The sequence below is a fragment of the Delphinus delphis genome, chromosome 6, assembly GCF_949987515.2.
Source record: "Delphinus delphis chromosome 6, mDelDel1.2, whole genome shotgun sequence".
NCBI classification, from domain to species: Eukaryota; Metazoa; Chordata; class Mammalia; order Artiodactyla; family Delphinidae; genus Delphinus; species Delphinus delphis.
In genome coordinates this window covers 22,056,000-22,070,463 of record NC_082688.1, presented here as the reverse complement: position 1 = coordinate 22,070,463, position 14,464 = coordinate 22,056,000, and the positions used below count along the sequence as shown (strand labels likewise).

The 14,464-nt window shown below is 45.4% G+C and overlaps 1 protein-coding gene across 6 annotated transcripts in view; it reads right to left on the bottom strand.

The window, feature by feature from the left end:
* ECPAS (Ecm29 proteasome adaptor and scaffold) overlaps positions 1-13,420 on the bottom strand; it is a 99,420-nt gene extending 86,000 nt beyond the window's left edge. The window contains exons 1-2 of one of the 6 annotated variants that reach the window (XM_060014339.2): positions 13,134-13,420; positions 3,491-3,594 (exon numbers count right to left, since the gene is read on the bottom strand). In XM_060014339.2, coding sequence (XP_059870322.1) covers positions 3,491-3,512 — 22 coding nt within the window. In that variant the 5' untranslated portion in view covers positions 3,513-3,594; positions 13,134-13,420. Of the gene's footprint in view, positions 1-3,490; positions 3,595-12,010; positions 12,222-12,484; positions 12,906-13,133 lie in introns of those variants that run through there. The other 5 variants (XM_060014337.1, XM_060014338.1, XM_060014340.2 and 2 more) reach the window with 5 other exon arrangements.
* Positions 13,421-14,464: the final 1,044 nt, after the last annotated feature.

Sequence of the window (14,464 nt, the reverse complement as noted above, 5' to 3'; positions counted from 1 at the left end):
GTGGGATCTTCCCGGACCAGGGCTCAAACCTGTGTCCCCTGCATTGGCAGGCAGATTCTTAACCACTGCACCACCAGGGAAGCCCTATGGTTTTAAAATCATGATAAGTGCTTAAGGTTTTTTTAAAAAAAAAAAAAAGAAGAGGAGGAGATAAATTCCGGAAGGTCTGACTGTGTGACAGAACTATTCTGCTCCAAATCAGGAAGGGTGCAGTAGTTACTGCAAAGAGGAGGATAGGAGAAAAAAAAAGATAGAAGGGGAAGACAGACCAGGAAAGGGCAGAAAGTCAAGCCCTTTCCCCATGACTCACCACATCTAAGAGCTAAGAGCTCTTGAAGAGCTAAGTGAATTCTTGAAATGCTTGGGAAAAGAGGTGTGTGTGTGTGTGTGTGTGTGTGTGTGTGTGTGTGTCTGTCTGTGTGTCTGTGTGTGTGTGTGTGTGTGCGTGCCAGTGAAACAAGCGGGTTTCATGTCCAAACTGACATGGGTGGAACCAAAACACCATTTTCAGAAATGGGAGCCCAGAAGCTAAGAAAAGCGTAAGTTAAACTAAACTAGGAAATTCACAAAAATTGGATGTGATAGATTGCAGGGGTAGGTGGGTGAGTACCTCTGGACTTTGACAATCTTCAATTAGGAGTCTGAGGCTAAAACTATGAATAAGGAAGCCCTAGCTGGTATCTAGATTTTCTATGTAATACTCAATCCCTTCTGGTAGATCAATCTACCAGAATTAAAAATCTAGGACTTCCCTGCTGGCGCAGTGGTTAAGAATCCGCCTGCCAATGCAGGGGACATGCATTCACTCCCTGGTCCAGGAAGATCCCACATGCCACGGAGCAACTAAGCCCTTGCACCACAACTACTGAGCCTGCGCTCTAGGGCCCACGAGCCACAACCACTGAGCCCGCACACCACAACTACTGAAGCAGGCGCGCCTAGAGCCCATGGTCCGCAACAAGAGAAGCCACCACAATGAGAAGCCCACGTACCGCAATGAAGCGTAGCCCCCGCTCGCCCCAACTAGAGAAAGCTCACGTGCAGCAACGAAGACCCAACGCAGCCAAAAATAAACTGATTAATTTTTAAAAAATCTAACCAAATACTAACTGGTAGTTAAAGTCCACATCATCTATTGGTTCCTATATACCATTTCAATTCACTATATGCCACTCTAATACTTGGCAAAATCTAAATGAGGCCAGTAGGATACTTCTTTAGGAATTAATGCTTAGAACTGTGATGTCTACTTCTGTGTTTTTAAATACAGGCTTGCCCCCATTCCCCACTTTTTTTAAAAAGAACTCATTAAACACCAATGTATTAAAAGGAGAATGTTGAAAAGTCCAGCAGTAAACACAAATATAGTTAAGTCAGGGGTTGGGGGAGGATTCATTCCCAGAAAGAGATAATCCATCATGGTTCCTGCAGGAGTTGCCTCCCTCCACCCAGGGCAGTCCAAGAACCAAGGCGTCAGTAGATAAGAACCTCTGCAGGCAATGAGGTCCTGAGCAGGAGGTTCCTGCTGACAAAGTCCCTGCTGATACTCCTTTCCCCCAGAACTAAGGCAATCCGACAAGCCATCTTCCTGTTCCCTAGCCCACCAGTCTTACCCCCAGGGCCCAAGCAGATACCCCAATGTGGAAACCCCTGCATCAGGATGCACTAGTGACTAGACTGTTTCCAGGGAAGGGAAAGAAGCCGTTCTTCTGCCACTTCAGAAGTCCTAGCCATTTGCATATGATGTCAGGCTACTTTAAGCCCCATACCAACCCAGTATAGCCCAAAGTAAGGCGATGCCTCCCTGTTCACACACAGCCCCTGCCCATCACTCCTCAACCCCCACAACACCACACACAAAGGGGGAGGGACGGAAGACATCACAGCGTTACCCTGGCATGGCTGGGTCAAGTGAGGAAACAGCAGCGCTCATCTGTACCCTACATTTAATGAATAAGTGCCAGACTCCAGATGCACTGAGGTCCACAAACACTTCCAACTCCCAAGGAGGCCCTTTCCCCCAGATACAGCAGCTGGCAGAAGCCCAATTAGAAATCAGTGTTAGTAAACTGATGAGAAGAAAGATTAGTTCAGCTTATGAAAGTCAGCTTAAAGGAGATGATACATTCTATGCAAGGGTTCAGACTGCATACAAGTCAAATGTATGACAGCTAAGATCCACCCAAAGCGGCTAATTACCTAGAACAATGCTTATCTGGATGTGTAAACTCTAGAATGTTTTTTATTTAAGTCACTATTTAAATCCCAGCATTTGTGGTTTGACCTGCTTGCCTTCGGTATATCGCAATTAACACATCTATACAGGTCCAAAAGCTCTAAAAAAGAATCTAGGTGTAAATAATGTCACTTCTCTTCTAAACACTTTCTCCAACCTTCCAATTTTCCATTCCTCTATAATGGAATGAAGATATGTGAAATAGTAAAACTAAGCCAAAGTTTATTCTAAAGTTGAACTTTGGTTTATAAAATATTCCATTCATTCCATCACTCAAAATTCCACCTAATGAATTAAGGCATCATACACTATTGGCAGCAACATACACACCAAAAAACAATAGAATGCACTGGGAGAAGGGGAATCCAGCAGTTAAACTGAAAGACGGCAACAAAATGCACCTTTGGATTGAAGCTACAAAATCTCAGGTACTCCCTGGATATTGAGCTCATGATATCAGAGAATTACAATCTGAATTTACAGAATTTCAACCAAAGGACCATCCAATATCATCCAAGAGTGAAACTGACACCACATTCTTTTTTTTTTTTTTTTTTTTTTTTTTTTGCGGTACGCGGGCCTCTCACTGTTGTGGCCTCTCCCGTTGCGGAGCACAGGCTCCGGACGCGCAGGCTCAGCGGCCATGGCTCACGGGCCCAGCCGATCCGCGGCATGTGGGATCTTCCCGGACCGGGGCACGAACCCGTGTCCCCTGCATCGGCAGGCGGACTCTCAACCACTGCGCCACCAGGGAAGCCCCTGACACCATATTCTTGTTCAGCCTCAGAACAAAGTAGAATTAAGTGGCTTTTCCATCACAGCGCATGTCAAAATGGCAGAATCAGGAATATCCAAATACCATGATGCTGCCTTTCTCCTTACCTCTTTTCACAAATAAAACAATTAAATCATGATGACATTCCTGGAGCACATAACATCATACTTCATGGTCATGGCAGACAATACTACTTGTAAACTAACACCCACAGCCTTTTCCTTGCACACACTGCTAAAGAACATCTTCAAGTTTTATCTTTTGCTTGCTAATTTTTTTAATTAATGTTTATGTGATGACAGAGAATAGAAGCTTCAAGCATATATAAGCTAAAATGAACTTCACTGATTCTCTGAGGATAGCTAAAAAAGGAGAAAAACCCATGAAGATCTTGGGGGGAAATTGCTACTTGATAACCTATGCATTTTTAAATGTTACTACAAAAAATGCACACATCCTAAGGAACTAAATCTACTAACCTCTACAATCAATGTGATACATGGTTTATCCAGTCTTGACAAAAATCCTCTGGATCACCAATGGTGTGTTCATCCACTCGTACATATGCAATTGTATAAAGAATCTATTATTTGGAACACCAGGGGAAAGAAAAACAATTAAAAGATTTATACTCATAGCTACCATTTAAAAAAACAAAATAAACACTTTTCATTTCCATGCTAAGAGCTCCTAATTTGATGCCCTGTTTTGCAAATTCAGAATGAGGGGGGCAAATCATAGTGATTACCAAATTGGAGAAATAGTAAGGAATATGTCCATAAATAAAATCTGGTGTGTAGAAACAAGGTCCTACTGTACAGCACAGGGACTATACTCAGTATCCTATAATAAACCATAATGGAAAATAATATGAAAAAGAATATATGTGTATGTGTGTGTGTGTGTGTGTGTGTATAATTGAATCACTTTGATGTACACCAGAAACTAATGCAACATTGTAAATTAACAATACTCAATTTAAAGAAATTGAGTGTGTAGAACAAATATGTTAATACTTAAAATACATATATAGTAATAGTTATTCACTGAAGGCTAAAAAACTCCAATACAACATACATTGTGTGTGTGTACATATATATCATAAACATACAAAACCTTACATTAAAATTAGAACAAAGTGTCTGATTTACATAATAATTTTATAAGAAGAGTATTAGTGGATGGGCACACTTGATTAACACATTATAACAACTGAGAATGCAAACATTTGATAGTCATAACCCTGGGAAACCTTTGCCCTCTCTAGGCACTTCTGATCCCCTTCCCTGGTTCTTTTCTGTCTTCTTCTCATCCCTATACATTCATAGCCCCCAGACAGCTGTCCTCTGGACAATCTGTCCACATCACCCCACACTCGCCCAAGTTTCAGAACCAAAGCTCCCACACACCTGTAATCCATGTGCCCAACACTATACCAAGTTCTTAACTTCCTATTCTTATAGCAACCCCGTAAAATAGTTTTGTTATCCCATTTTACAGATGAGAAATCCAAGGCTTAAAAGTTAGATCCCTTAACATTAAAACTAAAAGGTGGCAGAGTCAAGATTCAAAATCAGTTCTGACTTCAACACCAGAGGTTTTAGTCACTATTCAAAACTGTTTCCCTAAACAACTCAACATGGATGCCTCAATAATTCAACCCATTCATTCAACAAATGATTTATTTCTTGAACAAAACCTGCTTTCTCTTCTCTCTACTCTTACCTCCCCCAATCTGTCTAGAGGCTGTACTCTCGACCCCCTTACTCTCTAGGCAGATTCTGGGAATCCTCTCTAACTCCTCCTTCTGTTGAATAACTCTCCACTACTCAGCCAATAGTTTCTGCATATTTTAGGGATTCTAGATTATATTACCTGTCAAATCCACTTCCACTATCCCAGTTCAGACCCTAGGTTTCTTCTAACTTGGCTACTGTAATATCTTCCTTTTAGTCTTGCTGCTCTTGGTCTCTGGACCCCTGCAATCAATGTTATATCACTGCCACCTGTTATCCTTATAAAAAGCGTCTACTCAGGTTACTCCCCCGCTTGAAAGCCTTTGATGGTCCTCTACTGTCTACAGAACAAAGTTCAAACTAGTTGTGTGGGGCTTCCCTGGTGGCACAGTGGTTAAGAATCCACCTGCCAATGCAGGGGACACGAGTTTGAGCCCTGGCCCAGGAAGATTCCACATGCTGCGGAACAACTAAGCTGGTGCACCACAACTACTGAGCCTGCACTCTAGAGCCCACGAGCCACAACTACTGAGCCCGCGTGCCACAACTACTGAAGCCCACATGCCTAGAGCCCATTCTCTGCAACAAGAGAAGCCACCGCAATGAGAAGCCCACGCACTACAACGAAGAGTAACCCCCGCTTGCCACAACTAGAGAAAGCCTGCGCACAGCAACAAAGACCCAACGCAGCCAAAAAAATAAATAAAAACAGTTGTGTTGGCATTCCTAGACAAGCTGGTCCCAACCTTATCCTTAGCTTTCTCTCCTACCACCCCCTCCACTAAAAATAATAATCTATACAGAATTTAATTGTTTACACAGTGCATTAACATGTACATTAAGCCTAACAACACTATGAGTATTTCTAATTATCCCAATTTTATGAGAAACTTAAACTTAGTGAGGTAAAATAATCTGCTCAAGATCCCAAATTGTAAAAGGCAGAAAAGGCCAAGTCTCAGACTCCAAATTTTAACTCCTTTCCTAGTACTTCATGCAGCCATAGTACCCCCATTCTAGCATATCAGACTCATTCCAACCTTCCCTGAAAATGCACAATAGTTTTCAAACTCTATGACAGAGCTCAAGCTATTGTTCCCTTAGCCTGGAATACTATCCTCACTCCTTGACATTTCTAAAGAACTGTGTTAGGCATTTTTCATATCATACTTCCTATTAGCTATTTATATTTATATATAAATCTGCCTCTATACTGAATTATAAGCCCTGTGAGGCCAGGACCATAAGTTAGTAACTCCATGGTTTTTTTTTTTTTCCCTTTCTCTGCGGCACGCGGGCCTCTCACTGTTGTGGCCTCTCCCGTTGCGGAGTACAGGCTCTGGACGCGCAGGCTCAGCAGCCATGGCTCACGGGCCTAGCCACTCCGCGGCATGTGGGATCTTCCCAGACCGGGGCACGAACCCACGTCCCCTGCATCGGCAGGCGGACTCTCAACCACTGCGCCACCAGGGAAGCCCAGTAACTCCATTTTTAAAGACTGCTTATTGAATTGGAAAATGTGTGGGGAAAACAAGTCATATAAGATGGCAAGCCCAAGGCAGAGACCGGCCAGGCTTGAAAACAGAGACCAACAACTTAGATCAGACCCTTTGAGCACACTGGCAGTGCCTACAATTTTAACATCTATCTTCTCAACAAGGTCGAACGTCCCAGTGCCAACTATTCTCACCAACACTGGCCTTTATTAAATATTACAATTTACTGAAGGCATAATTCAAAACAAGATGGGGTAGAAGTGGAAAACTAGAAATTATAAAAAAACAGAAATATCATCACTATTTTCCATTTTAACCTTCCGATCTGGCTAAGTACCCAAAATTAAAATAATACAGCCTTGATGTTGCCTTTCTACATAGCTCAGCTCAGCTGCATATTTGGCTGTCACTAAAGCAGCCATCTCTCTGGGGCTGTTTCAGTATGCTCACAGAATCACGTTCACCTACACAGCTACACACATAGCTTCCCCATCTCATCTCTAAAAGAGCCACTAGGATGCCTGTCACCGGCAGAGACTCTCTCAGAAGACACCTGACATTTTGATTACCTGGCCAACTTTGCAACTGAAGTGGCTATGTTGAATGGTCAAGTTGAATAGCATCAATGTGCTTTAAGATTATAGGCTGTCGCTCCTTCATGAGCTGTCTTTATCCCAATGAAGATCAGATTCTAAGGATGCCTTAGAATTATAAAGCCCAGAACATGAAACCAATGAACAGCTGACCAGGTGAAAAGTCTCAAATGCTTCCTTCCCTCTGTCAGAAATCTCCCTACCCATTGCTGAAATATAACTACAATGTCAACTTTTCCATGAACTGGCAGAGGATAATATTAGAAGAAAAACTAGCCCACATGCCTTGCATTGAATTTCATTCCATTCCAAACAGTTATATTACCCTAAATATAAAGAAAGAAAACTACAGACTATGACCTTAAGTAATTTACAAACTAGATTTCAGAACTGCCTTTAACAGTCAGAACTAATTGTTCTCTATTTTGGCATCTTACCCCCAAATCTAATATGTCCTATTGGATGAACCAGAATATTGCCACATTTTATACACTATAGCACGTTTCTTCTGCAGGCTATCAAGACATGGGGAAAAAAGCCATGTTGATCTTCTTATAAACTATATTTTCCCTTTCAGAGACACTAGTACAGTAGCAGCACAGAATTAACATAAACTTTGGAATCAAAAAATCTGAGTTCAAGCCCTAACTCTGTAACATGAGGGAAGCAACACCAGACAACAATAGTACCAAAGTCACAGGGTTGTTGTAAGGATTCAATCAATTAATTCGTACAAAGTGTAGAACACAATGGTAAGCTCTCAAAAACATTAGCTTTACCATTATTCTATTACAATCACCTGACTCAAAGTGACAATTACAGGATATCTTTGAAAGGATAACAAACCCCAACCCAAGATTATCCTGCTTACCTTTTGACAACTTTCATACATGATACTACTCCATGATACTACTCGAAAACAAAAAAAGAGAAGAAGAAAAAGAAAGAAAAGAGATAATTAAAAGACAAACCTGTCAATTCTGCTTCTCAGGAGCTCCTACAGAGTGTAGTATCAAATACAACTGAAAGCAGCTACAGATTTCATTTAAATTTATGACATGTATATGACTTCAAATGCAAAGGTAAAATGCATTGATTTAAAATCTAGAGAAAGGCAGTGTTACGAGTTATACATCTCAAAATAACAGACCTGGGAACCAAAAATGATAGTATTACTCTAGCATTACTAACTATAACAAATCATACACTTTGGTCCTTACATATCTGTTTACAAGTATTCTTCCTCTTTCTTCTCAGTAGTATTATAATTCCATCAGTAGAGTTTTCATGCTTCTTTTGTACACCACAGCAGTGTTAAACAGCAGTCAAATAATTGGATTAAAGTAACAAGTAGCTGAGAATTTAGCAATGCATCTGATTTGATCTCTTCATCAGCATGAACACTCTATGGTACATGGAGGTAACCCAGCCTAAAGACTGGTCATGAGTGCCTGTGAGCCACCTGGAATCCAGTTCCAACTCCACCACTTACTAGCTGAGGGACCTTGGGAACCTAAAATGTCTGTTTTCCACTCCATAAAACAGCAATAAGAACTTTACCTACCTCTTAGGATTATTTTAATGAATAAAAGAATACAGGGGCTTCCCTGGTGGTGCAGTGGTTAAGAATCCGCCTGCCAATGCAGGGGACACGGGTTCGAGCCCTGGTCCGGGAAGATCCCACAAGCCGCGGAGCAACTAAGCCCGTGCACCACACTACTGAGCCTGCACTCTACAGCCTGCAAGCCACAACTACTGAGCCTGCGAGCCACAACTACTGAGCCTGCGTGCCACAACTACTGAAGCCCACACACCTAGAGCCCGTGCTCTGCAACAAGAGAAGCCACCACAGTCAGAAGCCCACGTACCGCAACAAAGAGTAGCCCCTGCTCACCACAACTACAGAAAGCCCGCATGCAGCAACGAAGACCCAACACAGCCAAAACTAAATAATAAAATAAATATTAAAAAATCTTTAAATAAAAGAATATATACAAAGCATTTAAAACAATGCTAGTGCTAAAAAAAATGCTAGTGCTGAAATATTTAGGGGGAAGGGTACTGATGTCTCCAATTCACTCTGAAATGCATCAAAATAAGATGGATTGAGTACTTAATGCCACTGAACTGTACACTTAAAAATGGTTACAATGATAAATTTTATGTTATATATGTGTATCTTACCACAATCGTTTTTAAATAATAACTAAAATAAAATAACATTTTTAAATGTGGCTTGAAAATGGACACATATGTGATAAAGCTAGTAGTAAAATATCACATGTAGAATCTAGGTAGTGGGTATATGAATGCTCACTTTCAATTTTTCCGTATTTTTGAAGAGTTTTATGATAAAATATTAGGGGGAGAAACAATGCTGGCATCTAGTAGTTTGCTTTTTTATCATCTATTAGTCACAAATAATAGCCAGCTAATATTCAGATACTTAGCTCCTTTCTCTTATAGCAGAATTCTAAAAAGCACCTTGTTACCAGCCATCTCTCCTCTTACTATAACCTTTCTGAAACTGAAAATGGCTTATTTGAAGTTCCTTATATACATGTTCGGTATATATGAGTGTGATTTCAAGTTAAATTATTCCAAGGTACCAACTGCCAAGTATTTAATCTCCCCTGAAGAAATGCAGAAACCAAGTTAACAGACATCTGTGGCCAAAGACTGGTGACTTGACCAAACAAAACAATGAAAAAGCAAGCACTGGAATTATTTCTTCCTAACTTTTCCAGTAGCTGCTAAAGCCAGTAAATTCCTCAACCAGAAGAACTAAAAACGTTTTAACAGGTACCTGATGTACAGGAGCACAATACAAATACATCAGCCACTTAAGAATGATATCCAATTCTTCCTCTAGTTTTGTTCCCCATTCCAACTAGTAATTTATATTTTAATGTGTTTAGTGCTACAACATGAACTCAGATATCTTGCTGTGGAACAACTTAAAACGTCAGACCACCTCACACCCACTGGGATAGCTACTATCAAAAATATAGAAAATAGGGCTTCCCTGGTGGCGCAGTGGTTGAGAGTCCGCCTGTGGATGCAGGGGACACGGGTTCGCGCCCCGGTCCGGGAATATCCCACATGCCGCGGAGCAGCTGGTCCCGTGAGCCATGGCCGCTGAGCCTGCGCTCCGCAACAGGAGGGGCCACAACAGTGAGAGGCCCACGTACCGCAAAAAAAAAAAAGAGAAAATAACAAGTGTTGGCGAGGTCCTAGAAAAACTGGAGCCCTTGTTACCACTGGTGGGAACATAGAATGGTATAGTCACGGTGGAAAACAGTATGGCAGTTCCTCAAAAAATTAAAAATAGAATTACCATATAATCCAACAATCCCACTTCTGGGTATATATCCAAAAGAACTGGAAGCACAGTCTCAAAGAGAGACGTGTACATCCATATTCATAGCAGCATTATTCACAATAGCTAAAAACATACAAGCAACCCAAGTGTCCCTCGACAGATGGATGAGAAAATATGACATATGCATACAACAGAATACTACTCAGCCTTAAAAAAGAAAATCCTGTCACATGGTACAACACCGATGAACCCTGAGGACATTATGCCAAGTGAAATAAGCCAGCCACAAAAAGACAAATCCTGTATGAGTCCACTTACATGAGATACCTAGAGATATCAAAATCATAGAGACAGAGAGTTCCCTGGTGGCACAGTGGTTAAGAATCCGCCTGCCAATGCAGGGGACATGGGTTCGATCCCTGTCCAGGAAAATCCCACATGCTGTGGAGCTACTGAGCCTATGTGCCACAACTACTGAGCCCGTGTGCCACAACCACTGAGCCTGCGCTGTAGAGCCCGTGTGCCACAACTACTGAAGCCCGTGCGTCTAGAGCCAGTGCTCCACTACAATAGAAGCCACCGCAATGAGAAGCCCGCACACTGCAACAAACAGTAGCCCCGCTCGCCGCAACTAGAGAAAGCCCACGCACAGCAACAAAAACCCAACGCAGCCAAAAATTAATAAATAAATTTATTTTCTAAAAAAATCATAGAGACAGAAAGTAGAACAGTAGCTGCCAGGGGCTGGGAGGAGGGGGGAAAGGAAGGGTTTAGTGGGCATAGAGTTTCTGTTTTGCAAAATGAAAAGAGTTCTGAAGATAAACGGTGGTGATGGTTGCACAACAATATGAATGTCCTTAAGACCACTGGCCTGTACAGTTAGAAATGGTTATGATGGTACATTTTATGTTATGTGTATTTTACCACATAACAAAAAATGGAAGAAAAAAGATCAGGGAGCTGATCTCCCCAAAAGGCCTGGTGGTGCTCCAGCTTGGAACTGACACACAAGCAATCAACTCTGTGGCTATCAGGCCCTGTCTATCTCTAACCACCGCATGAGACCTTGTCTACTCAAGACTCTCCATCGTGCCCAGGGTGACACCAATTCTTTATTTCAGCCTCAAAATGAGCAAACACCACTGCTGCTACACCAGTTTTGTGTCAAAGCAGCAAGGAACTTATCTCTCTAAGCCTGCCTCCTCTTTAAAACACGGATAATTACTACCTACCTGCATTACTAGGCTGTTAGGAGGACAAAAGTGAGATCATGTATATAAAAGTATCTTTAAACTGCCAGCACCAAAGAAACAGAAATTATTGTGCGTATAGCTACTTCCATATGAAAATTCAGAGGGGGCTGTAACAACAGAAACTTCACAAGGCTTGAGACACCTCACCCAGGCTTCATTCCATTTAAAACCCACCTCACCCCTAAATAACACCTTTCTTGTTCTTCATAAACTGAAGGGCAGCGTTGAGGAAACACCTCAGCCTAAAGCTTTTCACCTAACCACCCCAAAGGCAATCAGAAATTGTCTTGCATGTCTTAGGAAAATTCAATTTTTATGACCCCAGCGTGGGCCTGCGGCGTCCGGGGACTACACTTCCCACAAAGCACCGAGGCGAACCCGGGCGGCGGGCGAGGTGGCCTGCGATTCAGGGTGACCAACGCTCTCCCCGAGCGTGGATCGCCGTCCCCCGGAAAACTGCAACGTTTAAGGTCAAGTGTGCACTGGCTCTCATTTCTGAAAGCGCCGTCACCCCGAGGTTTCCCCTGCGGCTAGCGCCGCGACGCTCCCTGCCCACCCGTCCTTCCTGCTCCACCTGAGGGTCACCGCCTGTTCCTGACCTTTCCGCTGATTTCTGGTGTCACAACACGGCACCTTCTCCTCCTCCCCGAAAGCTCCACTTCTAGAACTCGCCCAACAGTTGGGCCCGGGGTCCACGGAGGGGTCTGACGGGACGGCAGACACAGCCCGCCCCCATGGGACTCCGGCCGCCCAGCCAGCCCAGCTCCTACGGGCAGGGGGCTAGGCTCCCCCCACCCCCGGGCCGGGGCGGATCGCACACAGAGGTGGCTCCGCCCGGGGCTCCGGTTTCAATTTCGCAACGTGACGGTGCAAACCTGAGGCCTACAAATGCCGGCGGCGGCCGGCGCCCCGCCCGCCAGGCCCGAGCGCCCTAGCCCCCCGCACGCCGCGGCCGCCGCCCGCCCGCCAGCCAGGCCCTGCTCCCCGGCCCTCCCGCCCGGCCCCGGCCGCCGCCCCCGGCCCGGCGCTGCGCCGGCTCCGGCTCGCTGCCGCAGGCTCGCCGTGGCACTTACTCAGCTCGTCCTGGGAGGCGGAGGCGGCGGCCGCAGCCATGTTGCGCCGGGGAGGGAGGGAGGGGCCGGAGGGGGAGGGCACGGACGGGCGGCACTGGGGGCTCGCCGCTCTCGGTGCAGCAGAGGCCGGCAGCCGCCTTTGGTAGTTCGGCGCGGGCTGAGCTGCGCCCACGAGGCCCGCCCGCCGTCGCCGTCGCCGCCTGCGTCCTCCTCGCTGCACGCGTAGTTCTCGCCGTCCCCCGCGAGCTCGCGACTCGGGCGCTCCCGCAGTCCGGCGCCTCTGCGGAGCCGCCGCTGTCCGTCGGCCGAGGCCCGGTACGCCCGGCCCGCGCGGCGGCTCTGCGGCTCAGCGCCGCGCTCGCCCAACTCACGCCGGTTTTATATTTAGAAAGAGCTGAGCCATCCTCCCAGCGGCCCCCCCGCCGGGCCCCTCGCGCGCCCGCCCGCCCTCGCTCGCTCGCTCGCGGCTCGTCCTGCCCACCTGCCGCCACCCGCCCCGCGCGCGGGAGCCGGCCCGCGAGCGCTCCCTGCGCGGACCCGGCACGCGGCGGCCTTCACCGGCGGCCCGGCCTAGCCGCTCCTCGCCGCCCCTCCTTGCCCGCGCAGCCTCCGGCGGCCCCGGCGCAGAACGGACGCGCAGGCCTCTGACCTGAGTCCGAGCCGGTCTCCATGCCGGGGATGCTGCGCTCAGCGCCGCGACGCGGGCGCCCAGAAGCGAGGCGAGAGGCGGGCTCGGCCTCGGGGAGCCGCGCGCCGCAGTCCGTGAGGGGCTTGGTCGAGCTGGCCCGGGCTGCCCCGGCCGGGGGAGGTCCTCGAGGCGGGACGGGAGCTCTTTCTGTAAAGGTCTGTGGTTGTCACGTTGGCTGGTCCCGACCTGGAGAAACACGCCTGTCCGAAGGAAGAGACGTGGACTCGGAAAAGTTGAGCCGGGTTCGGAGTCGGCGGGAGGAAGCCCCGCCCTGCGCCTCCCGCTGAACTTCTCGGCCCCGCCGCTGACTCAGTCCCGGGCGAGCCCGGGTGCCCAGGGCGCCTTTTTTTACTTAAAGATGGTGATAAACTGTAGGTTTCTGATGCTCTTCGAAACTAGAACTAGGACTACCGAGTGAGGGAAGATCACTAAGCCGCACTAAAGTTCAATAAGCCAAGATTTTTAAAGTTGAATTTCAAGTATATATGCTTATAGGGGTTGTTTTCTTAGATTTTAGTTCTAATCCCTACGTTCTTTTCGGTAACCCGAGTGATTTATTTTGAATATAGCGATTTTAACTTTATGCCTTCAGTTTGTCCGTGAGTTCACTTAGTGAAAAACACTTGCAATCTGGAATTCAAATTAAGGGGTTGCATAATTGCTGTACTTTAAGTGACAGTACTGTCATAAATTAGGTACAAGGTCAGATACACTTTTTTTTTTTTGGTATAAGAGGAAGAAATCAAGATCCTAACTGAATTGAAATTGCCTTTATCCCTAAAAGAAATCTGTAAAGCCCTAGTTAATGTCTTGCAAAATGAATATATGTCATTCCAGATGTAACTTGGGCAAGTACAAGGTACTTAACACAACATTAAAGACATTTATGTCCTTTATTGCTTTTATTATAGCGATTATACATGATCTTTGTAAAAATTGCATATGGTTCAGAATTTAAAAATGAAAGTGAAAGGCCTTGCTTCCCCTCCCAGCATCCCACTCCCCTAAGAAAACTATGGTTAACAGGTACAGTTGAGCATGCACCCTCCAAGGTCTTGTTTCTGTGCACATGTGTATATGGCCCCCAAAATAACGAAGTGGGGAGGGGGTTCAGACTCATGATAAAGTTCTGTATCAGTGTTTTTCCTCCATAGACATTCTTCCACGTTAACTCAAAAAGCTCTACACCACCACCACTCTTTTTATTAATGACTTCATAGTATTACGTTAACCCGTCCCTTCTTGTGAGCACATTTTGGCTCTTTTTGTTTGATGGTGACACAAAATCGATG